Raw genomic sequence first — 27,500 nt, 5'->3', positions numbered from 1 at the left:
ACCATTGGAACACATTGGACGCAGTTTTGCTCCGGTCTGTAACTGCTCTGCTCCTGGCGCTTGGTGTGAACAAGGCCTAAGCCACTGTCCATTTGTGTGCAGCTTGGAAAGTATTCTGACATCATTATGGAACGTATTATGACAACAGCAATGAAGAGGCTGCCAACACTACACACAGACTGCACAGTATAAGGATGGGTTTTGTTATCCTGTCAAGCTGAGAATGTTTGGGCTTGCGTTCTGAAAATGCTAATTGACAGGCTGATTTTTCAGATGAGGGTTTTAAATATGTACTTCAAGTAGATTTGCAGATCAGGAGTTGTGACTACTCTAGCCACATACTCAGTCCAGGTCACAGACTCTGATACAGCTTACTGTACTCTATGATGGGCAATGGTAAACTGACTTTTAATGTAAACCTTGGCAGACAAATAGTAAAGAGTAAGAACAGTTGGGACAACATGTTGGGACATTTTAGGTTTTTCTTACTCTCTGGTTTCAGGTTAAATATTCAAACCATTAGCCCTCGTTCACACCTGACCGTTTTGTAGCGCGTTCTACGCTCGACGAACGCTCTACAAAACGGTCAAAAATATAAATTGCATTGTAGTCAATGGTCTCGTTCCCACCTTGCCGTATTTCCGCCCGTCCCTAACACCCTACAAAACGGCCCACACCTGAAAAGGTCCAGGTACTACTTTGGGCCGTTTTTGTAGGGCGTTTTCCATTGGGATACAGCCAAGTAGACTTTGGAATCGTGCATACGTCCAAAGAAGTACATGAGCTTCTTTGGGGCGTATCCCGCTGTATCCATTAGGATACAGCCGGATACCCCCTCGGAAACTCGCGTTTACCGCGCGTTTCTTTTACCGCAAATCGCTGCGAAACACGCGGCAAACGTGAGTTTCCAATACGCTAAGGTGTGAACCCAGCATAAGGGGAGGGGGGAGGAAATGAGTGCTTGCTTGCCTGCTCCTTACGTGGGACGTACTGTGTTTGCGAGAAGGAAGAACAGCCACATACTGATGTGTTTTTATATAAAATGCAGCTGTAGGATCAGTATTTACATGCAAAAACCTAAACCAGACTCCAAAATGAGCCATTATCCAACATTTAATGAGTGGCTCAATGCAAGATGGGCCACCTGAACTCCGCCCTCTAAAGCTGGCCGTACACTTAGAATTTCTTTAAACGTTTCTTCTTAATCTTTCATCAGAGGATTTGATTTTGTCATCATTGGAGTCTGCTAATTTCATTTGAAAGCTCTTAAAGTTTAGAGCAGACTTGCTAATTGAATGGAATACCAGATATATTAAAGGTTTTTTTTTTTTTTTAGCCTTTAGGCATGTTGATTACAATATGTACAATTTTTTCCCAAACAAAAATAATTAGCAAATCCAAAAAAACGTAAAATGTCTAAGTAAATACTACTGGTTTATGACCGGCTTAATCTAATGTCTGCTGTAATACCTTCTGAATAGTACATCTGACAGGCTGCACATAATACCTGGTGTCTGTATCTCTGTCTGCCCTGCACAGGTTTACATGTAATAGACACCAAATGCCGGGTATCAGTAACTTCAGTAGACTGATCAGTGCCAATAGACCCCATGTATATATGTTGATACATTTTGATCTTATCCCAGTGATACAAGTTTAGGGGCGCCATTCCGGATTGTGACGGCAGTAAGCTAACATAGTTCTTCTCCCTATATCATCTCTTTTCGGTATGTTTTGTCTTAAGTGTGTGTATGTATGTAAGGATGTATGTATCTCTCTATGGAACTGATGCCTATTGAAGCCAATCATATTCCTTGTTTCCAGTTGCTGTGAGCAACTGGTTTTAATGAACTGGGACTCAGAGTTTTGTATATAAAAATGGAGGGTGGCTACTTTGTTCACCATGGTCCCTGTGTGTGTTGTAAAGTAGTCACCGCTCCAAGCTCATTCCTGGGATGGACTACAGTCTCAGTACAAATTGGTAAAATAAATGTCAGATTGTAGTCCCATCACGGGAGTGAGCTTGGAGCTGTGACTACTTTACAACACCCACACACAGGGACCATGGGGAACAATAGTAGCCCCCCTCCAGAAGGAAGGACAGTGTCTGCACCAATTCAGAGAGGATTTGAGGATCTACAGCCAACTTTGCTATCTGAGCCAACCTGTGACAGTCTCATTGTCACAGGTCGGCTTAGAACTATGAGGTGAGTAACGGGAGGACGCTAGGGTGACAGGAGGATGCTAGTTTGTGTCCTCCCGTTACCCTAAGGAGAACTATGGGGAAAAACACTGACCCCATAGTTCTCCTTTTTAAGTCTCTCAGTGGGATCCTCAAAACAACAATGGACGCTGCATAAAAGTACTCAGTCTTGTGTTGAACGCCTTCTGCATCTCCCTATTGACTAGAGAATCTATCCATCGTAATGTGCCAGTAGGAAGGTGAGAAGGTTGTTAGTTTGACCTACAATATTGCCGGAATGTGTCCAATCTTGTGGGTCAAGGCACCAAGGGTTTTGGGGGTCCATGCGCACACTTAAATAGGGGCAGAAGGTATGTGCATGTACCGTGTGCAGTTATTTACTGTACATTTTCTTAACACGTGTACTCTATGAAGAAGAAAACAATAGAACTGCATCTTATTCTACATCTGTTTAGAATGTTCTGGTTGCACTTAATGGTTTTACACATGACTGTGGTATAAAAGGCTACAAGTTCTGTTTTTAAACCTCTCTGTACTATTGGTTTAAAGGGGTATTATTGACCCCTTTCTGCCTGCCATACGAATATATGAACAGATTACGTTTGGCGTATGCAATGCTGAGATAAGACATAAGTCAGTTTTCTGTAGATGCCCAGTGTCCTCAGCAGGTAAACGTCTACAGTCATTCTTCCACCTATGTGTAATGGGTTTTTTTCGCTAATAAAATGGTTACATAATGTGCGGCGAGTTGTGTTTTTTGTGTTTTTTTTTTTTGCCCCTGCTTGTCTATTGTGCATCTTACTTCTGCTGAGGCTTTCTTGTATTTGTTTTTCAGATGTGAACCTCTTTCCTCTTCCTGCTTCATCTGCACCTTTGATGCAATCCTCTGCAGGCAAGTTCTCGCTGCTTTACTCTGTCACTGTTTTAACACTGGCTCTATGCATCTAATGTCCTAGAGTAGCTTGTCCGCTTTATTGCTCTTTCTACTACTGTCGTGTAACACTTTTTGTAATACTTTGCATGGAATCAAAATGACCATTACCAAAACTAATCACAAGGGTCCCAACAATTGTCATCCTCCAGTTCCTGGTTCTTACCATAATATTGATGAGGCGTGTATACAAATATAACGTCGTAGAAGCTGTTCTTTTCAGCACGGTTTGCTTCTAACCTGATTCATGCAGATTCAGAAAAGCAGACTGGTGTGAGGAGCCGCACTGTTTATGGATTTTCCAGGCACCTAATTCTCAAGTTAATGTTGACAAACAAAACAAAAAACTGTCCATGTCATAGTATTGGCTCCAGACCAGAAATTTAGCTCCCCTTCTGTGATGCAGCAGGAATGGGCACATCATTTTCCAAGGTGTCAGGCCTTGTACTGCATATTAGGGTCTAGGTTGCTCCCCTTTCAACATATTAATGAGGGATATGTGCCCAGGGATGAACTCTAGGCAAACATCTAAATGCTCAGATAAAATATTCATAAGTTAGCTGATTTACCTGCCATTTCTACACATTCAGTCCTTTGTTTTACACAGCGTGGCAGGAAGGATGACACACATTTTATATGTTAGACTGTAGAAGGTATGCTGTGGGGTCATCTCTACACCCCCAGCCTGCTGATTGCACAGTGAAGGAGCAGCAGGAGACTGATAGTCATCTCTCTGCTTCCTCTGCTGTCTTCCTATTATCATGTTGGTGCATTTAGCATGCCTAACTTGCTCCCAATGCTGCCTCTTCTGTAATATTCAGGGTGTTGTAAGAGGCACATATTAAGTCAAATTCAGGAACCTACCCTAGATGTATTTGAACACAATGCTGCATGTGAATGTTAATTGGCCCAGGGCTAGGCAGTGTTTACAGTCTCCAGCACTGTGCTTCTGCACCGATATTGGATGCATGTCAGCTGTAGTGTATATTGGGCTGTTTCTGAAGTAACCTCAGTTTATGGTAGAAGTGAATAGAGGGGAGCAGACAGCTGCCAGTCAAATGAAGTGTGCAAGGGCAGTCATCGGACAAGGCGTTCTTCTTTAACAATGCTTAATAGCAGCTTAACAAACTAATGTAAATGAGAGAGCCTTTAATTGGATTCATGAGTAGCGTACAATGCTGCACCTGTCCAGACAACAACCAGGCAACTGCAAAGGAGACTGAGAGCCACACGTTGTTTGACCCACTGGTTTGGGTATGGCATATTTACACAGAGAAATAAGTTTCATATTCTCTGAAAATTTAAAAATGTTCACATGTTTTAGAAGTAGTTTTTTAGTCAAGTGGAAATATTTAAAAGAGAACTATGGGGTAAGTGTTTTCCCTATAGTTCTCTTCAGGGTCACGTGAGGACATATACTAACCTCCTGCCATGACCCAAAGCTCAGCATATAGCGAGCTATTGCCTGCGATATACTGAGAGCGTCGCAGCCAGGACAGATCCCGACAATGCTGTCGAGATCCACCCAGCTGCGGGAGGGACAGCTGGCTCTGCCTTCCTGCTCCACCATTTGTTCCTCCACTCAACGCTAGAGGATCGGAGTGGGGAGAGGGGAATACCTGCGGTGACTGACTGTCTCCCTGCAGTGAGCCGTGACCATCAGGAAGTGAGCGGATCGGCTGCATGTTGCTGCTCACTTCCCGATCGATAGAGCTGACCTGTGACAGCTTCTTTGTCACAGATCGGCTCTAACTATGAGCATGAGTGGAAATCACTCGCCTCATAGTTCTCCTTTTTTAGTACAGATTCTTATTAATGTATTTTGCACACTTGTGTTTTACACGGTTGGCAATTTAACTTTCAAATGCTAGTTAACAAATATACAGTATAATAAAGCAAACCTTCACACCAAACAACACTTTGCAGCATTCTAATCCCCCCCCCCCACACACATTTACAATCTAAATGAGGAAAGCGGATCCTTTTTTACAAATTTTTTTTATGTTTGCCTTTTTTTTTTCATGGGTGACCTGCCCCCTGGCTTCATTCTTACCTAGGTGAGAATGACATGAAGCCTCCTCCTGCAGCCTACTGGGCACATATCGCAGGAGACCTCAAACACCCAGCGCCAGATCTCTACCTGCACATGTGCAAGATCTAGTGCCACGTCATTGGGGTGCAGCTGCAAGAACCAGGTAGAGACAGCTGGCTCCCAATGACGTACAAGAGGAAGATGGTGGGACGGGACCTGGAGCAGAATGGTGTGAGGACAATGCTGGATCCACTGGGCTTGTAATATATTTAAACAACATAAAAGAAGAGGCAAAACAGCATGTAAAAGGCACATGAACTGTTTTCTTTGGGGAAGTCTGAAGTTCCTCTTTTAATGTATTGGTCATTTTGGTTCAGGTGGTATAAATAAGAGCTATTCCAGCAAACGTTACCTCTTTCTTTTGTGTGTTCTTTTCTGTAATGAATGTAAAATGAAGTATTTAAGGCATGGCTGTCCTGAGTGATGACTGTGCATGTACGATAGTTCGCTTTTACCCATTTCTAATCATTTAAAGTCAATCTAAAGCCACAACTTTTTTTTGTTAGTTTTCGATACATTACAATATACATACACTATTAGGGATTAGTTATCAAAACGGTAAGGTATTTATTGCTGTCCATATCCAGTTTAGGGAGATTTACCCCTCCTATTTGGCATGGTGAGTATTGTCACTGGTGCAATCTGTGAGGGGAAAAAATCAAACCTTTTAAATGGTCACGAAAACAGGATTGGACTGGAAAACTTCTAATGGGGACGCTTGTTCTGTAACAACTGCCAAAAATGAGATTTCCTTCCACTTCCTGTTAAGGGGACAGGAAGGGAAATATGCCTCATGCGTGGATAGTCAAATTAATATAGAATTCAGGAGTCAATCTGTCCCGTCCAGGAGCCAGCCGGATTTTTTTTTTCCCGGAGCCCGCTTCATTGACAACAACTAGACAACCTCAAAAGTTAGGCCCCATTCACATGGTGTTTATGCTGTGTTTGGGGATTTCTGCAGCAAGAACCTGTGGATAATTGCAGCAGGAATCCCACAGATGCCGGTTCAGATGCTGCTGTTGCTCCACAGATGCCGGTTCAGATGCTGCTGTTGCTCCACAGATGACGGTTCAGATGCTGCTGTTGCTCCACAGATGACGGTTCAGATGCTGCTGTTGCTCCACAGATGACGGTTCAGATGCTGCTGTTGCTCCACAGATGACGGTTCAGATGCTGCTGTTGCTGTACCAATACAAGTTAATGACCAGGTGACAGGGGCCGCATCTGTCAGGATTCAGAATAGATGATTATCCCCGGACGCAGGATAGATTCATCCAGGGACAATATCTATCCCAAACCATAGTCTTACCATGTACAACATGCGGACTGCTGTTGACAGATGTGGCCATGGTTACCCTGTTAACTTGAACGAGTACAGCGGTCACATCTGGATGGACACGCCTAGGATTCTTGCTGCAAGAACTTGCAGGTTCTTCTGCAAGACTCACAGAAGGCACAAACAAACCCCATGTGAATGCAGCGCTAGGGACTGGTTATCTGGCTCCTGGAATTTGTCCGGCCCTGCCCTAATGGGAGGCAGATCTAATAATTTGACGGGCTTTAACCATCCCCTACTCATAAATTGGAAAAATAATTTTGGCTTTTAGATCTACTTTAATGAAGTCATAGGTTCTTGGTGAATTGACTGGTAAATAATACCCCATTACAAAAAATGTGTCACATACATAAATGCATAGTGTTTTTTAGGGAAAGCCTTTTCTTTTCATGAGGCTCTTCAAGAGAGCTGTACCTTCTACAATGTTTGTTGTGTTTGGACTTTCCTTATGGGTGCCTGAGAATGTTCGATATAACATGTTTCATACTTTCTAACTGATGAAAAATACTGGCTTCTGTATATGGCTTTAATCACACTGTCCTTCTCTGCTACATTAACAGGAGTCATCACATTGTACACATTAATACTATCGCTGTCCTTGGCTCATCTACTGTAAAGTGAATAAAAATCTGGTCCTTTACCCCAAAAGATTCAAATTGTTTTTCACATATTTGAAGGAACGACACCTCTCCTCTTTAAAACATATTGAATAGCTAGCTACTATTGACTGACCGATAATGAGCAATGACTTTGCAAACTTACATTGGCTTGTCATTCTGGCCTGCCATTTGAAGATGTTTGCCTAGTTTTAAGCATGCAGTTATGAATGTAGACATTGAGGACCACACTTAGAGCTCTTAGTACTGCTATTGAATGATTCATGGCTGTTATCCAGTCTGTGTTGTGACACTAAACACAGGAGTTAAATCTTAAAAATGCATTCAAGTACCTTTTAAATATTAACAAACATTTAGCTCATTTGTGTATTGCTCATCTGTAGATCCTCAAATCATCTCTGAATTCATGGTGACTCTGTCCTTCCTTCTGGAGATTGGCTACTTTTGTTCCCCATGGTCCCTGTGTGTGATGTAAAGTAGCCACTGCTCCAAGCTCACTCCTGTGATGGACCTACAATCTCGCATTTAGTTTACTAATTTGTATTGATATTGTAGTCCATTGGAGCAGTGATTTGGAGTCATTGCTCTGACCGCACCGACTTGGAGCAGTGACTACTTTACACACACCGGGACCATGGGGAACATAAGTGGCCACCCTCCAGAAGGAAGGACAGTGTCGGCACCAATTCAGAGATGATTTGAGGATCTTCAGCTGAGTAATACACTAATAAGCTACACTTTGAGTGCCGTTTTAAGATTTAACGCCTTAGTTTAGTGTTGCTTTAATGCTGTCATGTCATCATTTTTAACAAAGGTGGAGGAAAGGAATATATGTTTTATAGATGAATACTGATGCATTAAAAAAAAAAAAATGGATGATCCCCCTGTGCACACATGACTGGTACACAAAGGCTTTTTTCACTCTGTTGAAAAGAACCCTTTTTAAGAGCCTCCTGCTTATGAGAAGAGGCTACTCAAATTCCAGGAGCCAAGTAGCCAATGTATATATAAAAAAACAGCTGGCAAATGTCCATGAGCCCTTCCTTTCCTTTGATTCAAGGATATTTTTTTTCTGGCAATTTAAAAGGTCTGCTAATGGCTTTAATCATACTGAATCAGTGTGAATCTTGATTTCTATGATAATTCTTGCCACCCCTGCTTCTCATTTAAACTGGTACACTTCTTTAGGCTGTCTAAATTTCTTTAACAAAGCTGTCCGTGCTTGAGCTAACACTGTTTCCATTACTCTTCTTCAAGTAATCTGTTTCTTTCTGCTTGTCGTCTTTCCTTTCTGTTCATTGCTACAGATAATGTAATGGATTTGCAGCAGCCTTCTAGCACTGAGCCAGCTGGCAAAGAGGACCTTTCATCTCTGCTGTTTGAATCCACTACTACCCTTCCTTCTTTATCTCCTTTGTCTGCTGATTACCCTAAAGAGCACACAGCCACTATTGCTTTCTCTGCTGACTCCACCACTCCAGAAGCTTTGCAAAGCTATGCTACAGAGACTGACTATGCTGAAGGAAAAGACCACAAATACACTTTTGGTCTAGGCGATATCAAGGAAGATACAATCTTTTCTGATAGAGGTTATGCTGTTGAACATCCCACGTCTCAGCCAGAGTCTGTACCTGTAGATCATGCAAAACTGTACACACAGTCTGCTAAAGAGATGTTTTCAGGAATGCTTAAATCTGTTGGACCTCCCCATGAAGAGTTTTTAGATCCTAAAGGAGTCGAACACTATGTGGACTTCAAACCCTTTGTTAGTACGGCGGGCCTTGATCTTGGCTATGAATTTAAAAGTATGGCTGCTGGCATTAAAAGTAATATCAGTTCTTTGAATTTTGAATCCACAAAGCCTGAAGAAAAATACATGGAAGAGAAGGACATAGACCTTTCTGATGATATATCTCCTGCATCTCCGGAAGCTATATCTAATTCCTCAAGTTATGAGACCTTTGCTCCTTTACAAAAAGCTGCACCATTGGCATATGGAGGGAATCCATTTACTGACCACAAATTTGAGAAGAGTGTGGAAGAGACGGGGACTCGTCAAACATCCCATCTAGGTTCAAATGTTGCAACAGTTAATCCTTTCCTGGAACATATCGACAAGGAAGCAGAGTACGTCACATCTGACCATCTATCCGGAATTGTATTTTCCCAGAGTTCCAGCAAACCGGAAGGACTTACTCCAGATATTGTGCAAGAAGCTTATGAAAGTGAGGTCTATGAGGTTGGTGTACCAAAGCTGAATTATGAACCAAAAATAGATTTGGTTCAGACCACTGCTAAAGCATCACAAGAAAACACTCCTCCCACACAAAACACAGCCCCGTTTGAAGATTCAGAGTCCGTCTCTTCACCAGTTCTTCCTGATATTGTCATGGAGGCACCACTGACGTCAGCCTCACAGCCTGATGTTTCAACAGCACGACATGTTGGTGTTGTCAGTGAAGAGAAAATAAAGTTTGAATCGGAGAAACCCCCATCATATGAAGATGCTATCAATAAAGGAAACTTGAAAGAGCAGGAACCTGCTGCGGCACATGTTGAGCCAGTGAAAAAGACTCGCGCTGAAGAGGCCGAAGCACCATATATATCCATAGCATGTGATTTGATAAAGGAGACCATTCCAGAAAAAGTTACTGATTTCCCAAAGGCCCTGAAAAGTGAGTTTGATTACCACTATACTACCCAATATGATGAGAGCTCTCCAGAGTCTGAGCCCAGTGAACCTTCATACAAGCATTGGGAGTCAGAAGTGATCTTAAAGGAAGCAGCCACCTCAATAAGCAGTGTACAGTCTCGTGATGTTGCATTAGACGAGGAACAAGAAAGTGATGAGAAGTGGAACGAGGAAGTCTCTGGTAAAGCTTATCTAGAGTCTGAGTCTCGCGTTTTTGATACTAATATATTGGCTAAGGAACCAGTTACACAGTTATCTAGGCAAGAGAAACCTTTACAGATGGAAGCTTTTGGAAAAACGGTCTATGCTGAAGAGGTGCCGCACATAACCGAGCCTGTGCACTTTGAAAAGCCATCGGCTGTGCCGTTTGTTCAGGAGTTTGTTTCCAAACCTAGCAGAGAGGATCAAGTTGAAGTTAAGAAGCGGGATGATCGTGTACTGAAAGATGAGCCTAAGAAAATAGAAGACTTGCATTCACAGCAAAAAGCCAAAGAGAGTACTCCAGCTTCTGTTAAGTTGGTAGACTTTAATAAAAAGGAGTCTGAGATTGAAGAAACTATTCCAAAGCCGGCACCACCGACTAAGGGCGCAGATGTTGATATTTCATCCAGTACAGAAAAGAAGCAGCCCCCAGCTCTACCTGCTTTGGGAGCTTGCAGTTTCAAGACATCAGGTAATCACTTGTATATTTTGCCATCCAAATGTCACATCTTGCTGAGTAATTAAACATTTATTGAAGTTTGAAACATAGGTGTGTCCCCTAAATTACTCCTGAGCGTTTAATTTGTGATTCATTAAATTGTTAAAAACCCCCCCACCCCCAGCCTTGACGGTGGCTACATGGCCTGCATACTCCATTGCAGCCATGGAATGGAGTGCAGCAAAAAAGCAGCATTGTGATATCAGTGGTACCTGGTTTGGAAGAGGACTTGCATTAAGTACTCAAGTGTATCTATGGTCTAAATGCAAAGTCATATATTTATTGCCACATTGAATTTCTATTCGTTCTTGCCTAGCCCTATTAATCAGAGCCATCTAGAGGTTTTTCTTTTTAAAGAATTCCACGGGATTTGCTTCCTTTAATGCAGTGACACATTTCAGTCTCTCATTAAAGTATGCCTTTCATGAAAAGAAGTTAAACTGGTTTTAGTCTCAATAGTAGACCCCCATAGGTGCCTGCATATACCTTCAGGTCAGTGCCTTTCTTACATTTCATGGGAGATCCTGAACCTAGGTGTCCAAATGATGCCTCCAATCTAAGCTCAGTCGCTCTCCACCATCTCACAATGTAGTTTAAAGGAGAATTATGGGGAGAGTGAAATACACTCAACCATATAGTTAGTGCCAAAGTTTGAAGCTGTCACACGTCGGCTCTATAAATCGAGAACTGAGCGATCACATACCGCTGATCACTCAGTTCCCGCTCTTCTCCCTGCAGGGAGTAGTAACTGTCAGTCACTCCCTTGCAGGGATTTCCCTCCTCTTGTCTCTGTTCTCCAGCACTGACTGTAGCTGTAGTTTTTGATGGGTAGATTACATCCTGCTCAACTTGGTTCACACTGGAGAACTGTCTCAATTGAAGTTGACTTTCAATGGCAAAAAGCAGAGGGAGGCCAGCTTTGTACCTCAGTGCAATGATGTTTTGGGGACTTTTGTAACTGCAATGATTGGAGTTATAAAGCCATACAATATTCCAGTCAACAAGATGTAGAATTTGTTACAGTGCAGATTTCCATGGCCAATGTAGATGGTCTAGCGTCTTCTGTTTTTCAAGCAGGTCCCCTGGGGTGACAGTTGTTTCTATTGCAGTTAGCCAAGTTTGTCCTCTGAATGTGGGCTCTATATACAAGGTTCTGTGTTTTTGTTGTCAGGGAGCCCAATGTATAAAAGTCACATGCTATCTCTTCTAATGATGGACGTTGAAGGGCTTGCTGTGGTTTTATTTGGTCATAGTGCATTGTCGCATGTTATTGTAGACACTCACTCTATTCATATACCATGTCGGAATTATACTGCTAAGCTCTAACAACAAGTAAATCATATGTTCATATTTTACATTCTAAAACTTTTTACAGTTTGCTCTGCATGTTTTTGTTTTATGTAAAACACACTTCCAAGTATTAAGGTTTTAGGCTACAATTGTTAATCAAAGTTAATTTGAAACTTCTCTTAAAAGTCAATAAATCAACTTGAGTGCAGCCGGTGAATAAAGTTAATCACTTTATTTTGTTTTCATTAGAGGTGCAACAAAATGGAAATTTTTAAACCGAAACAAAACCGAAATAAAAAGTCAGGCCGAAACCGATACCGAAAATGTTTTTTTTATTTTTATATTTTATTTTTATTTATTTTTTAAAATGTTTAATATTTTATTCATTTTTTATTAAATATTTTTATTTTTTACTTTTAGGGGCTTTGGGGAAATAGTAGGGGTCTAAACTGATATTTCCCTTTTTAAAATAGAAAAAGAGATTGAGAACACAAAGTCCTAAATCTCTCTTTCTGTGTCCCCTGTTATCAATGAACAGGAATCCTCTGAGTGTTCCTGTTCATTGATAACATGAGAACATTGTGTGTTTTACTATAACTACAATTATGAATGAATGGGGGTGATGGAGATCACTCCCATTCATTCATAATTGAGGATATAGTTAACATACCATATCCTCAATTATGTACAAACACTCACTGATCGCTGAGTGTTTCCTCTTGCTCTTCTCTCTGACACGCTGTCACAGGAGGCTGATCGAGCGATGTAGAGAGAAAAGCCCAGCCTCCTGTGACAACACTGTCTCCGCCCCCACACCGCTCTGCCGGACTGTGATGGGCGGCAGAGCGGTGTGGGAGGAGACGCCGGGCGCTCACAGCGCTCTCCACCGCAGCGCTCGGCCGGCTGTCACTTTCTCCTCTCCTCGCTGGGACATAGAGCAGCTCCCAGCGGGGAGAAAAATCACGGATGCGCCGATTTATCGGCTGGAAAATTGCACTTTTGGCATTATGCCAAAAGTGCCATTTTCGCCCGATATGTTTCGGCGGCCGATATATCGGTGCATCCCTAGTTTTCATCGTGCTGAATCTGCTTGAAAATAAAATTGTCCTGGCTCCACAATAAACTGCAGAACCATTGTTCTGTGTGTAAGCAGCAGCATCCCTACAGCGGTCCAACAGTTCCACATTCAGTTAGAGCTCTCCCATCATCAGGGAGTATGCTTGGGGCTTTAAACCCTACTTTTTGAAATGTAATAAAAAGCTTGGAGTGGTGGCTACACACTCTCTCTCACACTCTCACACTCTCACACTCTCACACTCACACTCTCACACTCTCACACTCTCACACTCTCACACTCTCACACTCTCACACTCTCACACTCTCACACTCTCACTCTCACACTCTCACACTCTCACACACTCACACTCTCACACTCTCACACTCTCACACACTCACACACTCACACACTCACACTCTCACACACTCACTCACACACTCACTCACTCACACTCACTCACTCACTCACTCACACACTCACTCACACTCTCACACTCTCACACTCTCACACTCTCACACTCTCACACTCTCACACTCTCACACTCACACACTCACACTCTCACACTCACACTCTCACACTCTCACACTCTCACACTCTCACACTCTCACACTCTCACACTCTCACACTCTCACACTCTCACACTCACTCACTCACTCACACACTCACTCACTCACACACTCACTCACACTCTCACACTCACACACTCACTCACACTCTCACACTCTCACACTCTCACACTCTCACACTCTCACACTCACTCACACACACACTCACTCACACACTCACACTCACTCACACTCACTCACACACTCACTCACTCACACACACACACACTCACACACACACACACTCACACTCTCACACTCACTCACACTCACTCACACACTCACTCACACTCACTCACACACTCACACTCACTCACACACTCACACACACACACACACACTCACACTCACTCACACACTCACACACACTCACACACACACTCACACACATTTTTATTAATAGAGTACTTTGGTGCATTTTTAAGATTTAGCTCCAGAGTTTAGTGTCACTTTAAAGCAGACCTGCAGTCTGAAATAAAAATGCCGCTAGATAATGCTTTTAGCAGAAGAGACTGTCCTGGCAAATAAAAACAAAACGCTTCCCCCTTTATCCTAGCAAGTCCTGAATGTCCACCTTGCATGTGCTACATCATAGGTGGTGGAGAAGATAGCAGCGATGGGGATCACTTGGTCAGTGGAGAAGGGCAAACTCATTAGGGTTGTCATAACGTGCATGTTCTGTATTCTGCACATATGCGCATGATTCTGACACCGCACAAAGGTTTGCATTGTTGAATATAGTTTTTAATCCCTGCTAAAGGACGACAACTGATTTTGCTAGGAGACCTATAACTATTTCTTCTAAAATTGTCACCCAGCGCACACGTCTGGCCAATACTGTTGAGATCTACCCAGCTGTGGCTGATAGGCAGAGCCGGCTGTCAATCTTGAGGCAGAGCCAGCTGTGCCCGCCAGTTCCCCTGTCCATTCCTCCAGTCAGCGCAGGAGGATCGGAGAAGGGAGGGGGAATTCCCTGCTGGGAGAGGTGACTGACTGACTTACGGCTCTCTGCATGGAGATGGTCGGGAAGTGCACAAGCGACGGTATGTGTTCGCTCACATCCCGATCTATAGAGCCGACGTGATAGTTTCAGTGTCACACGTCGTCTCTAACTATTAGGATGAGTGGAAAACACTCACCTCATAGATCTCCTTTTTTAATGTGTTTTTTTTTTTTTTTTTTCTTAACTTTTTAATTTTTTTTTTTACTTTTAGAGGCTTCGGGGAAATATCAGGGGTCTAAACAGACTCCTCATATTTCCCTTTTAAAATCGAAAGATTGATAACCCAGAGTCCTCAATCTCTTTTTCTGCAGCCCCTGTTTATAATATACAGAAATCCTCTACACTGAGTGCTCCTGTTCATTCATAACTTGTGGAGATGGTATGTTTACTATATCCACAATCATGAATAAACAGGAAGTGATGTAGATCACTTCCCATTCATACATAATTGGGGACACCGTAAACATACTCGGTCCTCAATTATTTTACAATTAGTCGGCGATCGCTGAGTGCTTGTACCGGCTCTCCATCCTGACTCGTTATGCTGTGTCAGAAGGGACACAGAAGGGAGAAACCAGGGATGCACAGCAATTTCGGCCAAAAGATGGTACTTTTTGGCTTTTTTTCAGCCGAAATTTCAGTGCATCCTTTAAATAGTATGCAACCCCAAAAATGGGGCTTAAATACCTGTGTGAGTTTTGACCTAGGACTTGGTAAATGTAGTCTGTAGTTAGTATTTATCAGCAAACAAAATAAAACAAACACTTTGGTGATCCTGTCAGGTCCCTGTACCAGGCTGCCCATGCAGGGTCAGTTTGATGCATTCCATGCTGGCATGGTCAGTTTGTGTCCCTGGAATTGCCGCTAGGACATGGAGAACCTGTTTCCAGACTATTTCAACAAGAATCTTCCCATATAATTAGATGTCTATTCAATGTATTTTATGTATATTGTTGACCTGTAAAAGATCCCTTATGTAGACATGCAGAAGTCCTGAGACCTGTTGGGTGCTGACATCTTGGATTTGATAGCAGCCCCAGCAGAATAGGGCAGCTAACAATGTTTTCTGCTGTTTGTAGTCTTTAGTAACATATATATTAGTTTTTTTACGCTTTTATTTTTTTCAAAGATGATAATGACTTAAGTTTGTATTAAGTTCAGTTACTTCAGTTTAAGCCATTAGAGACTGATCCCCACTCTTATGCTGCCATCTGCTGTTTATCCAGAGGAAGTTTTTAGCTCCCAAAATGTATTTAGAATTCCTCTGACAAGCTCAGTGCTATAAAGTCATTAGCTTTTAGTAGGATTTGAGATCACTAGATAGTGTCAGTTTTACTAGTTGCATAGAAGCAGCTTTCTAAATTTATTTACAGCTGTCTTGAAGATTTCAAACTGAATAGACAATGTAAACTCCGTAACGATCTGACTTTTCTATCAAGATCAATAGCACAAAAATCAGTCCTCCCTCATGCCCAGGGTTCTATGTGTAATCCTGGACTCTAATCTCTCCTTTCAGTCCCCACATCCCATCACTATACAAATCTTGCCGCCTACTCCTTCCTAACACTTCCAGAATTTGCCAATTATTAACCAATAATACCACCAAGATACTGATTCATTCCCTTGATGAGTCTCATCTTGACTATTCCAGCTCCCTCTTCGTTGGCCTATCACTACACCGACTCTCTCCCCTTTATTCTATTATAAATGCTGCTGCCAGATTCATCCACCTTTCCAACCCATCAGTGTACTCCACTATCTCCCACTAGCCCAGTGAATAAAATACTAACGTACAAAGCCATTCACAACTCTGTCCCAAACTACATCACCAACCTTGTCTCAAAATATCAACCAAAATGTCCTTGGCTGCTTCCAGAACCTTGTGCTCTCTGGGTCTCTTATTACTGTAGATGAGCCTGGGCTTGGTGTGAACCCAGTTAGTCTGAGTTCACCCAAACCCGCTCAAAACTGAGACTTCCGCTCCTGCTTCCCAGCCCAATCAGTTTAGCATCTATATGTCACAAGAGGACGAGTATTGCCCTTCTCTAGTGCCTCTCCTATCCTCTGGAACTCCTTACCCAATTTGTCTAGCTATCTGACATCCCATCTCTTCAGGGAAGCCTATCCCACCTCAACCTAACAACTGAACTCTTACTTTCTCAAACAACTCATCCCCACACAGCTACCACCTTTTTGTATCACTTTTAGATTGTAAGTTATCTCAAGCAGGGCCCTCCTGTCCCCCTTTATTTTGTGGAGTGCTGCACAAAGGTTTGGCACCATATAAATCCTGTATAATAATGAGAAAAATATGGGGCTGCCATTGCTGACCACACCACCAAAATGTTAGCCTGGCTGTTATGGTGAACCTCTTGACTTCAATACTGTTGGTCATGAATTTGGAATGAGTATACAGTATGAGTAAAGTCAAAATGAAGTTCTTTTTTCAAGGTCAGTGACGCAGAGTATTGAAGCCAGAGGGTCAGCATGATGGAAATCGGCAATATCAGCCACGACGATCCTGTCGTGACTGGTTTACTAAAATTCCATGTATGTATAAATGTAGACAAAGCATTTTGACTGAGATGGTGTCTTTACCTCCGTTCTCCTTCTATTCCTGCTGAGAATCCATTGAGGCTCCATTGAGGCTCAGAGCAGAGAAATTCTGTCTTGTGCCCTCTAGTGGTTTTCCATAGGAATATAAAGAGGACTACACTTTAGCATGAGGTTTCTCTAAGCCTATTAGCTGTAGATCTGCAATCTGATGTGTCTTCCTGTATTAGGATGTAAATGTATTCTTGTAAATAAGAGAAGCGCATCTTGTCACAGCCATGTATCCCATCCATTGCTTAGGGGGAAGATCGCGGTGCTTACTCGTGTGCGGTTGCCTCTATTTTGGATGTTTAATTTGTGTCCCTTTCACAGGGATCACGAAAGAGAATGGTTGGCAGGTAGTTGTGATTTCTACCAAGTGCCTCCTAAAATGATGGGCAGATGTAGTATTGTAAGGCGAATGGCACAGTGCCCAAGCAGATGGTGTGGCATGGTGCAGCAAGTCTTTTTTTTGGCTGTAGCTGACATTGTTGTATTGCTCTCCCTGCGTGTTCTCTGCTGGAATAGCAATCAAATTGAGGGCAGTTTTTTGTTTATTCAACAACCCCTTATTGTAAAATATGGAAAGGCAGAGGTGGTGGAGCCAGGAATTGCAGTGACTAAGTTTGCGCTGTAATCACGGCAAGAGATTGCACCAGCTATAATTAAAATATCACTTCTGGGTGGATTGACCAAACACTGAAATAATAGGTACATTTTCTTGGAGTAAAAGGTTTTATTTCCCCAGTCTGCCTCTTAAATTTAAAAAAATGCCGACTGAATGGCAGATGACTTGCTGTTGCTTTTCTCCTGACTATCTGCTCACTGCCTTCTCTGTTCTCAGTGCTTTCTAGACCTATAGCATCTGCAGCTTAGGGTTTTGCATCACCCAGGGTTGCAGAAGGCTTGAGTAATAAGATTTGAGCACCAGTCTCCTGTTTACATCACCCTGCTGCACGCCCATGTGGCAGTCAGGTGACCCTTGAGCAGTGGAGCAGAGGGTGAACTGTCTGTTAGCCAGTCCACAGTTCACAGCCGAGACTTGCAGGCATCATCAGCACTGCAAAGGGTATGCTGCAATTCTGAGTTTGCCAGAAAGGAGGTCAGATCACTGCTCAGAAATGGCGTGTCAGCTTGGAAACTGGAGACAAACAGGTATTCTTTCCATTTTTCTTCCACTCTTTCACATGATGCAGGAGAGAGCGGTAGATTCCTGGCACAGCAGCCACCCCTAATAAAGGGTTTAGCCTAATGTGTTAATCAGCTTCTGTGCTGAGCATTGTAGATGCTTTTAGTTCCTTGGTAGCCAACATAATGCCCGTTGTGTTTTCAGGGAATTCAGTGTTGTGTAGATAGCCCTGCATGTATATTATATTGCTGGTTCTAATTTGTATGTAACATATATTTATGCATAGATTAGGATTGCGGACTTTTTTAGTTTAGTGACGAAATTTGTTTTATTGGGTTAGATTTGTGTTTAGCAGAGCGAACCATGAGCATGCAAGTTTTTTGATATATGGAGGGTGGCTCATTGGCACGTAGGAGTGGAGCAGGAAATGATCCAGGGTAGCGTGTTTCTTACTGGCATCACTCCGCTTGATTACTTGGCAGAGACGTGGGCTGTCGTGTGGTCATTTTGTTCTGATATTTGAAGAGATATTGCTTGTTTAAAATGAGCACTGCCACCCTCTAAAACTGTAGTCCCATCATGTCTGGCGGCCAGGTCCCAAAGCATGGGCGGTCATGTTATATAACAGTTCTTGTTTGGACTTTCGGAGGTGCATTCCAGGCATCTCCGGTGCCAGCTTACTGAAATGGGGAAACGGGGGTGATGTTGAGAAAATCGACTTCCAATATGTGCCATTTGCTTCTTCCAATAGACCAGCCTCTGCTGGTGGCATATGGTTGTGCCCTATTATGTTCCTCTAATATGGCTAAAAACAGATTGTGAGACTTTATATTGATTCCTGTGTCCATGGCATAGTACATGGCCTGATCTTTCTAAACAAGAATGTTGGGTTGTGAAAGATCTATTTCATTACATCATCTCTTCTGGGCCCGCCACAACACCTGTGCTGTTGACTTGGCCAGTATTTAGATACAGGGCACAAGGTTAAAGGGATTGCTTCTTTTCTTTGAAGCAAGTTAATTAATAATGGAGTGGTAGGAAAAGCTGGGTGCAGTAGCATACTCTAGACTTTGAAGCGATCCTTGTAACGAAGAAAGCTGCATGACGCAGATGTCACAAGTGATGGCTTTCTGATGTTTGGTGCAGGTCTGTTAGCTTTGGGCACCATTACATTTAGTGTAAGGTCGGTATGGGCCTGATTTTTCAGGTGATCAGTTAGTTTCAAGATGAAAATAGCAATGCTACAGAAGTTTAAGCTTTTAGTTTTAGTTGGATTTACATTCGGGGTTAGGTTTAAAGATTTGGTCAGTATAAAGGGTATGTCTGGGCATTACCAACATTTACCCCCAAACCTTCCTCTAGAGCCATGGTTCTCAACTGGTGGATCACGGCCCAAAAGTGTGTTGCAACCGTGTTCAGTGGGTGCTGCGTGTGGTGAAAATAAAAAATGAAGCCTGAAATAAAAAGCGAATGCGGCCACCACATCTAAGGGTTGGGTAACTACAATATATTGCCATTTTGTTCTTTGGCATAGAAACCTAGAGTGACAGCAGAAAAATACCAACTGATCTGTTGAGTCTGCCCCTTTTTTTATGATTATTATAATTTTATTTTTTTAGCTAGTTCTGAGATTTCCTCCTGCTAGTTTGAGGTTATGTCCCCGCATTCTTGATCCTTGCTCCATAGTGAAAATTCTGCTGGTTTAGATACTTAACCCCTTTAATCTGAATCTAACATCTAATGGTGTTCTTAAACCTTGGGTAAAATTTAAGAGTGATAAATATTACAATGTGAAGGTCATATAATCATTGCTGCCTCGTCACCAAAAGTTTGCTCCAAATTGAAAGGATCCAGTCTCCATTTAATTCTTTACTTTGCGTCCAGCTCCATGGAAGGCTGCATCAACTTACTGATCATAATTGATAATGGGAATAGTTGCTAATGATTCCCATATCGATTTATTTGATTCGCACTACACCAGGAGACTTCGGTTTCCTCCATTCTAGTCCATGCCATGTGTGGCGCGGCCTGGAATGGACGAAACCCCAGAGGAAGATGGGAGGCAATGCCGTCACATGTTTTCTGCAGACTCGCACACTCTGCAACTGTCAGCATTGGCACGTGGTCTCTGCGTCGCCAGGAAATCCCTCCCTATACAGGCAGCACACTGCAACAGAGGCTAACCGGAGCCGTGGTATAGCCACCCAGCCACACTCACCGCTGCTTGGCCAACACTCAGGATCGTGCTGTTTGTTATGGGATGGATGGGGCTGTGAATGCAGCCCCAGGGCAGGTTGGAGTGGGAGAGATCACTTTGTACTTTGTGTATGAAGTGCAGGTATGAGGATCGGCATTATGTCCAGAGCTGTACGTTTTTGAGGATCAGAGTGACAGGGATATGTGAGCTCTACAGTGTATGTATACAGCAATGCACGTATTTGCTGATCCTCAATGTATTGCTGGGATTTGTAGTCTTCTATAGTGGGTGGCATTCTGCATTGCTTTGTGTTGCTGGGATTTAAATTTTTTCAGGATCCCACCGCTCTTCTGGGGACCTGGGACCACAGCAAATTACTTCAGGATGGAGAGCGGGGAGCAGACCGGAGAACGTCTGTTCTCCAATCTGCTCTGTGAGCAGTGAGACAGGAACGCTGTACTCGCATCACTTCCTGTCTCTGCTGCAGAGGAGATCAACCACAATGCTCCTGTATTGGCGGGCAGGCTCCATTAAGGGAACATGTCACCTCCGAATGCTATCACATGGGGGATTTTTATCCCCTGTGTGATGGCAATAAAGTTCAGTAGAAATAGTAAAAAGTTAATAAAATACAATATAAAATTTCTTTTTTACAGCCAACCCCACCACCTGCATGCAAATAAACACGCGCAGGGCATTGTGTGTGCGCTGAGTGGTGCAATCATACAAGGAGATGGCCTCCGCTTTAATCCTTGGACAAGCAGTTTTTAAAAAAACCTTTCCACACCCCTGTACCCAGCTATTTGTCGTCATTTTTTCAAGCTTGATTTTCTTTACTACCAGGCAAAGGTCAAGTCTGGATTATCGGGTGTTCCGGTGTCCTCTGTGTTCATAATTTTACCCATTCATCTAAAGATAAATAGCGGTGCTCGATTTTTTTTTTTATCGCAATCTCTTCATGAAACAATGACTGGTACGATCTGTAGCCAAAGGACCTGTGTGTGAAGACCAGTGCCAGGTGTATCATACCATGCACCTTGCTCCTGTGCACAGTACAACTCCACCTTTTGTGTGAGTCTTCTATGATTAATGGTGTATAAAACCGTCTCCGCTGTTTTCTGACCGTTTTCCCCCAATTTCTAAAATGTTTTCCAGCTTTTGCTTGTAAAAATTATTTTTTCCATTTGCAGGCCTCTTTGTACTTTTGAATAAACTGGCGGTTTTCAATTTTTTGTTGTTTTTGCTGTGGTTAGTAAATCACCACACTTTTAACCCTTTCCTTGGAAAGGTATGTCTACTGAAGTAGTGCAATGGGGCATGTGAGATGTAGGTCTTTCTAATAGCCCCTCCACGGTCAGAATATCTAAACGACGATTGCGACTGATTAGCTGTAGTCCTTGTTTGTCTGAAAACTTTTGGCGAGGTTCCTTCGATAAGTCCTGCTTAGCTAGCAGAGCCCCACACTATAAGCATGTTTGCCAATTCCTGTAAGTAGGTTACATTTCTACCAGTGTCTGGCCAGCCTTGCTGAGTTTAGCACTTTATCTGTTTTGTCTTCCTGTTTCACCAATAAACTTTCAAGGTGGTCTTTATTCTAATTGGTGTTTGAGAACACTAGATGCATGAGAGCCTGAACAGATTGCTAGATTACTGGTAGAAGATGCTTTACACCAATTCCTCGATGGAAAACTGAAGTACTGAGGAGGTAAAAGGTACTCTAGCTTATTGGTTCTCAACCTGTGTAACCTCAGGACCCACATTTGTCCTTGGCCATTAAGTCGCAACCCAAGTCGCACGGCATTAGGGTACCCCGCGTTCTGGTGAGGGCGTACGAACTGTAGGCGGGAGGTGCATCATTCAAATTAATGGCAATGCAACACACCTACACCAGAATGCATGGTAGGTGCAATTGCGTGGTAGTTTATTTTGCTGTACTACCGTAGTGTGAACAGTCCCTCAAACACAGACATACATGCACACTCACATTTTTTTTTCTAAGTTCCAGTCTTCCTTCCTACATTACAAGAACTGGAGTGGTTCCTCAGCCCCGGGATTCAGTGCTATGACAGAGCTCCATCCATATGTGCATTACTTGTACAGCTCCCTTGCGCACCCTATAGAGGTGCTGGGAGCCAGAATGTTTCAACACTCTGGTCCAGGCACCTCTACAGGACACGTGAGTGAGCTGTAAGCAATGCACGCATGGCTGGAGCTCCCTCGCGGCCATAGCCCCAGCCCACCACCTAAAGCTGACACACAGTGCTGGGCAGCATATTTTGAACGGCTGAACTGACATCGATGCGCTAGGGGAAGGCAGAGGAGCATACCGCCTAGAAAAGTGGAAGGCATGCGGCGACCCACTGGGTCACGACCCACCAGTTGAGAACCAAGGCTCTAGCGTATCTAGGGAGCACAACCTAAATCTATACTACAACACCTGTTTTGGATTCATCAGCTTGTCCCCATGTAGACATTAGAGGATGGTCTACCGACCCGTCTGCATCGAGAGATGTGTTAATCGCTACGAGACACTCAGACACAGATTAGAGGTTTAAGAAACCTATCTGACTGCCGTTTTCCCTCCTGTGATAACCTTTCCTGCTCCATGGGCTAAACAAGATAGATTGCCTGAGGCAGCTGTTAGTGTTTTGGATCTGCTGGTTGGATTGTGCCTGCACATATGACTGCCCTCTCCTGGCCGTCCACCTGAACATGCATTGAGAGGAGCTGAAACCAATGTAAAGGACAGTTCTTTTAAGTAATGATGAGCTTTTCACCTTGGTGATTGCTTAGTAACACGTTTGCATTCTACACTGCAGGGCAGGCTACTTAAATGCAGTCCTTGTAGTTCCAGCCTGTACTTGGGTCCTTTATGCAAAATCGAGGCTCTTCATACAATCAATATTACATTATCTACCAACATGCACAAACAAATGATCCAGATGACAGGACAGGAGCCCTCAGTGTAACTACTAGCGTCTGTGGGATTGGGGACTGATGTGCAGTGAAATCACCATTCCTGCACTAAGCTCCTTTTTATAGCCCACCCTACACTTCAGGAATGTTGGGAAATTGCATTCTTGCAAAGACGAATGTGTCCCTCTTTGACGTTATTGCTGCTCTTCCCTGGGCCACATAGACATGGATTGCTGGATTACGTATTTCATTGCTTTGTCATGGTTACAGTAAACAGGGGTGTGGACATTTTTTTTAAAAACTACTTGTCCAAGGGCTAAAGCGGGGGCCAAATATACTTGTCCTTCATGACAATCTACTTGTCCCAATACAAAAAATTGTTTTAATCAAAACTAAGGATGCACCAATACCGGTTTTTCGTTATCGAGTACGAGTACCGTTTTTTTGCTTTCGGATCTCGCCGACACTGAATACTAATACTGGTGCTTCCCTGGTAATCGGGAAGCCGGGCAGCAGGTAATGACATCCCGCCCAGGTTCCTGATTGCCACGGAAGCTGGCTCCATGTTGTTTGGCCTGCTTGATTGTGATTGGCCGGGAAACCGGCTTCCCGGTTAATCAGGAAGCCGGGTGACGAGTGATGACCTGATTGACCTGGAAACTGGCTCGATGCTGATTGGCCAGGAAGCCGGCTTTCCAGCCAATCAGCAAGAGCCGGCTTCCCGGCCAATCAGAAAACCAGGAGGCGTGTCATTACTTGCTGCACGGCTTCCTGATTGCACGGGGAGCTGGCTCTATGTTCCCCTACGGCACTGCCAGTCAGAGGAAATTTTCATCTGGCCGTAAGTTCCAATATCGGGGAAGGTATCTGAGCATTTGGGTGAGTACGAATACTCGCCCAAATACTCTGTATCGGCACTTTTGGTTTGGGCCATTGATGTTGCAGCCTACATTTTGGGCCTTTTTGTTTTCCATGATCAAGCGCCATAAAATATTCCAGTCACCTGCTTGATCACATTGCCATTTACACTCTATTGCAGAGTACCACAGTATGTATGATTATGGCATAGCTGGGCAGCCAGTTCCATTTTTGGAACACATCAGGCTGCATTTAGTTAGGGCCTGCACTATGTGTAGCGATGGCACCATTTTCATTCCACAGCTTGTCTACCATTAGGCCTGCTTCACACCTAGGCATTTTGAGCAGTAGGAAAATTACTTTTACACCCATCACAAGAAATCCCATGATTTTCAATGGCCCCTATTCACACCTGAGCAGCAAACCGCCAGCGGAAAAACGCCAGACACAGAAAAAAGCACATGAGCTTCCTTTGGTAGTTAAATGCTCATTTCCCCCCCCCCATAGACTTCAATGTAAATGCCAGAAAACGCACGGCAGAAACATGTTGCACATTTTCATGCGCATTTGTACATTGACCGCAATGTTTCCATTGTAAGCTGCCATTCAAAAAGCGCGTCATGTGTTAAACACTCATAAACGTGCAAATAACTGCACGCTGAACCCGTGCGTACAAACTCGCAGAAACGATGCCATCTAGGTGTGAACCAGGCCTGAGTTCCAGTAACTCTAAGCCCTCGTTCACACCTGAACGTTTTGTAGCGCGTTCTACGCTCGACGAACAAAACGCTCAAAAATATAAATCCCATCATATTCAATGGTCTCGTTCCCACCTTGGCGTATTTCCGCCCGTCCCTAACGCGCTACAAAACGGCCCACGCCTGAAAAGGTACAGGTACTACTTTGGGCCATTTTTGTTGCGCGTTTCCATTGGGCTACAGCCAAGTAGCCTTCGGAAACGCGTGACGGTCACGTGACTTTTTTACCGCGAATCGCGGTAAAAAAACGTGCGCCGGTTGCGCATATGCAATACGCCTAGGTGTGAACGAGACCTAAGTTGGCATCACAATGTTCTGGCTTTGTCCTACCCCCTGCTTGGAAATACGGCCTCCTAATGATGCCCATTCTCCCTTAGATTGCTCCCTTAGACATGGTCATCTACTGCTTCATACATGTTGGATGTTTTCCATCTTCACTTCTCTATTGACAGTCAGTAACCCTTGTATAGATAGATTTGAGATTGCTGCATCTCATTTCTGTGCTTGTTCAGAGACATATTGTCTGGCAGGCCTTGGTGGAAATAATTTGATGGCTTAGAAAACACTGTTTACTAAGCCCCCTTTTACATGTCCGTTCCGATGAGATCCGCACCTAAATGTGATGGATCGGAGGTAAAAAGATGTCAATGGACGCCTGCCTGTAGACCTAACATGATTCCATTCAGTTCCATTGTTCCTCCACAAGGTGGAGGGAAAAACTAAATGGACACAAGTGCCGTCCATTCTGCTTTGCTCTGAGTCAGGAGGCCATCTTTTCATCGCTCCCCTCCTGATTGGAATGGACAACACTTGTGTAAAAGGGGCCCAATAGTTTCTCCACAAAAAAGCTGAGGAGCCAAAAATCATGAACTCTAGAACTAGATCTGGTTTAAAGGAGAACTATGAGGTGAGTGCTTTTCACTCACCTCATAGTTCTAGCCGACCTGTGACGGAGACTGTCACAGGTCGGCTCAGTAGATCGGGAGGTTAGCGAACACATACCGGCATTCGCTCACCTCTCGATCCTGTCACGGCTCTCTGCCGTGACAGGGGGAGGGGCTGGATTCCCCACTCCCTGATCCTGATCCGCCTCTGCTAACTGGTGGAACGGACGGGGAAGGGGCGGGTACAGCTGGCTCTGCCTCTAGATAGGCAGAGCTAGCTGTCACTCACGCAGCTGGGCGGATCTCGACATCAATGTCGGGATCCGCTCCGGTTGCGGCGTCTCAGTATACCATGAGCTTAGGGTGACGGGAGGACGCTAGTTTGTGTCCTCCCGTTACCCTAAGGAGAACTATGGGGAAAAGCCCTAACCCCATAGTTCTCCTTTTAAGGGCCTGTTCACACGATGTCCGGATTCTGTCCGGACCAGAACCGTGCGCTCCTGCACCCAAAATGCATCCCAATGTCTCCCTATGTGTTTTATGGGCTACAGTTCTCACCAGCGCAGTCTGTTCGGGTCCGGACAGAAAACATTCTGCATGTCACATTTTCTCCGGTCCGGAAACTCACAAATGCGTCAAATGCACCGCGGCTAACATACTGACGCACCCATTTTTTTTTTTTACTGGAACGCGGTAACGCACTGCACGCATAGCACCGCGTCTGCAGATCTGCTCCAGAAAATGGTGTGAACAAGCCCTGAACGTGTGACCTTTTCTGTACGGGTGCCTGTTAGTATTACAGGCAGACATTCTGGTCAACAAAGGCAAAGCAATCCTTCCTGTTCTTGAGAATAGAGAGGGGATCTAGGAAGAGATGGTGGATGCCGGCAGATGTTACCACTTATTTTAGTGGTGAACATTAACAATTCAGACAGGTTTTTTTTTTTAAATCTTGCCCCAGCAATTTTCTCACAAGATAGTCCAGCCAGCAGAGATGGGGCTTCCCAAATGAGATCGTCCCTTGATCTGGCCAAAAAAGACACATTTTGTGACTTAAGTGTGGTATACAGGGTTAGACTTTCGAATGAGCGAAATGGATTTTGGAACGTTCGCTCAACTTTCTAATGGGGTATAAATGATGATCGATTTAGACCGAAGTGACAGAATATTCAAAGGGGCATGTTGGAATTTTTTTTCTCCAGTGAACGTGGTTTTTGTTCAGGAAACAGGAAAATGAAAACGAAAATCGAGGGCAATTTTGAACGACTAAGTCTCTGGCATTTTCTAACGTTCAGTCAGGATTTTTCCTACAAACGCTTGTTTGAAAACCTCCCCTTGCATACCTTTTTATTCTGCTAATTTTATATTGGTAGAGTAGGTTTTTTGGTTGTCCTTCCTTAGTTCTTATTACATGGTCATCTCTCTTTATACAGTCAGTTTTCAGGAAACATTAAGAGACATCAATCAGCCCCCTAGGCTTGTATTGGGCATGTATAAGTTAGCACTTTGCATCATTCTTCATGGTGATAATCAAAGTGTGACCATTCCTAAATGAATAGGTCCCTCTGCTTGAGAGTCTGAACTGTTGCCCACTTTATAGGATACAAGCAGCTTTTTCCCTCTGAAATGATATGCATTGG

At 43.6% G+C, this 27,500-nt stretch overlaps 1 protein-coding gene across 6 annotated transcripts in view; it reads left to right on the top strand.

Annotated features, from left to right (window-relative positions):
• RTN4 (reticulon 4) overlaps nucleotides 1–27,500 on the top strand; it is a 74,195-nt gene that overhangs the window by 20,839 nt on the left and 25,856 nt on the right. For 2 of the 6 annotated variants that reach the window (XM_018564331.1, XM_018564330.1), the window contains 2 exons: nucleotides 3,039–3,095; nucleotides 8,487–10,544. The exons of 2 other annotated variants lie outside the window; for them this stretch is intronic. In XM_018564331.1, coding sequence (XP_018419833.1) covers nucleotides 3,039–3,095; nucleotides 8,487–10,544 — 2,115 coding nt within the window. Of the gene's footprint in view, nucleotides 1–3,038; nucleotides 3,096–8,486; nucleotides 10,545–18,138; nucleotides 18,274–27,500 lie in introns of those variants that run through there. 2 more of the 6 variants (XM_018564332.1, XM_018564335.1) reach the window with 2 other exon arrangements.

Source organism: Nanorana parkeri, unplaced genomic scaffold, assembly GCF_000935625.1.
Source record: "Nanorana parkeri isolate BGI_ZX_2015 unplaced genomic scaffold, ASM93562v1 scaffold744, whole genome shotgun sequence".
Lineage (NCBI taxonomy): Eukaryota > Metazoa > Chordata > Amphibia > Anura > Dicroglossidae > Nanorana > Nanorana parkeri.
This window is presented reverse-complemented; position numbering and strand designations above follow the sequence as displayed.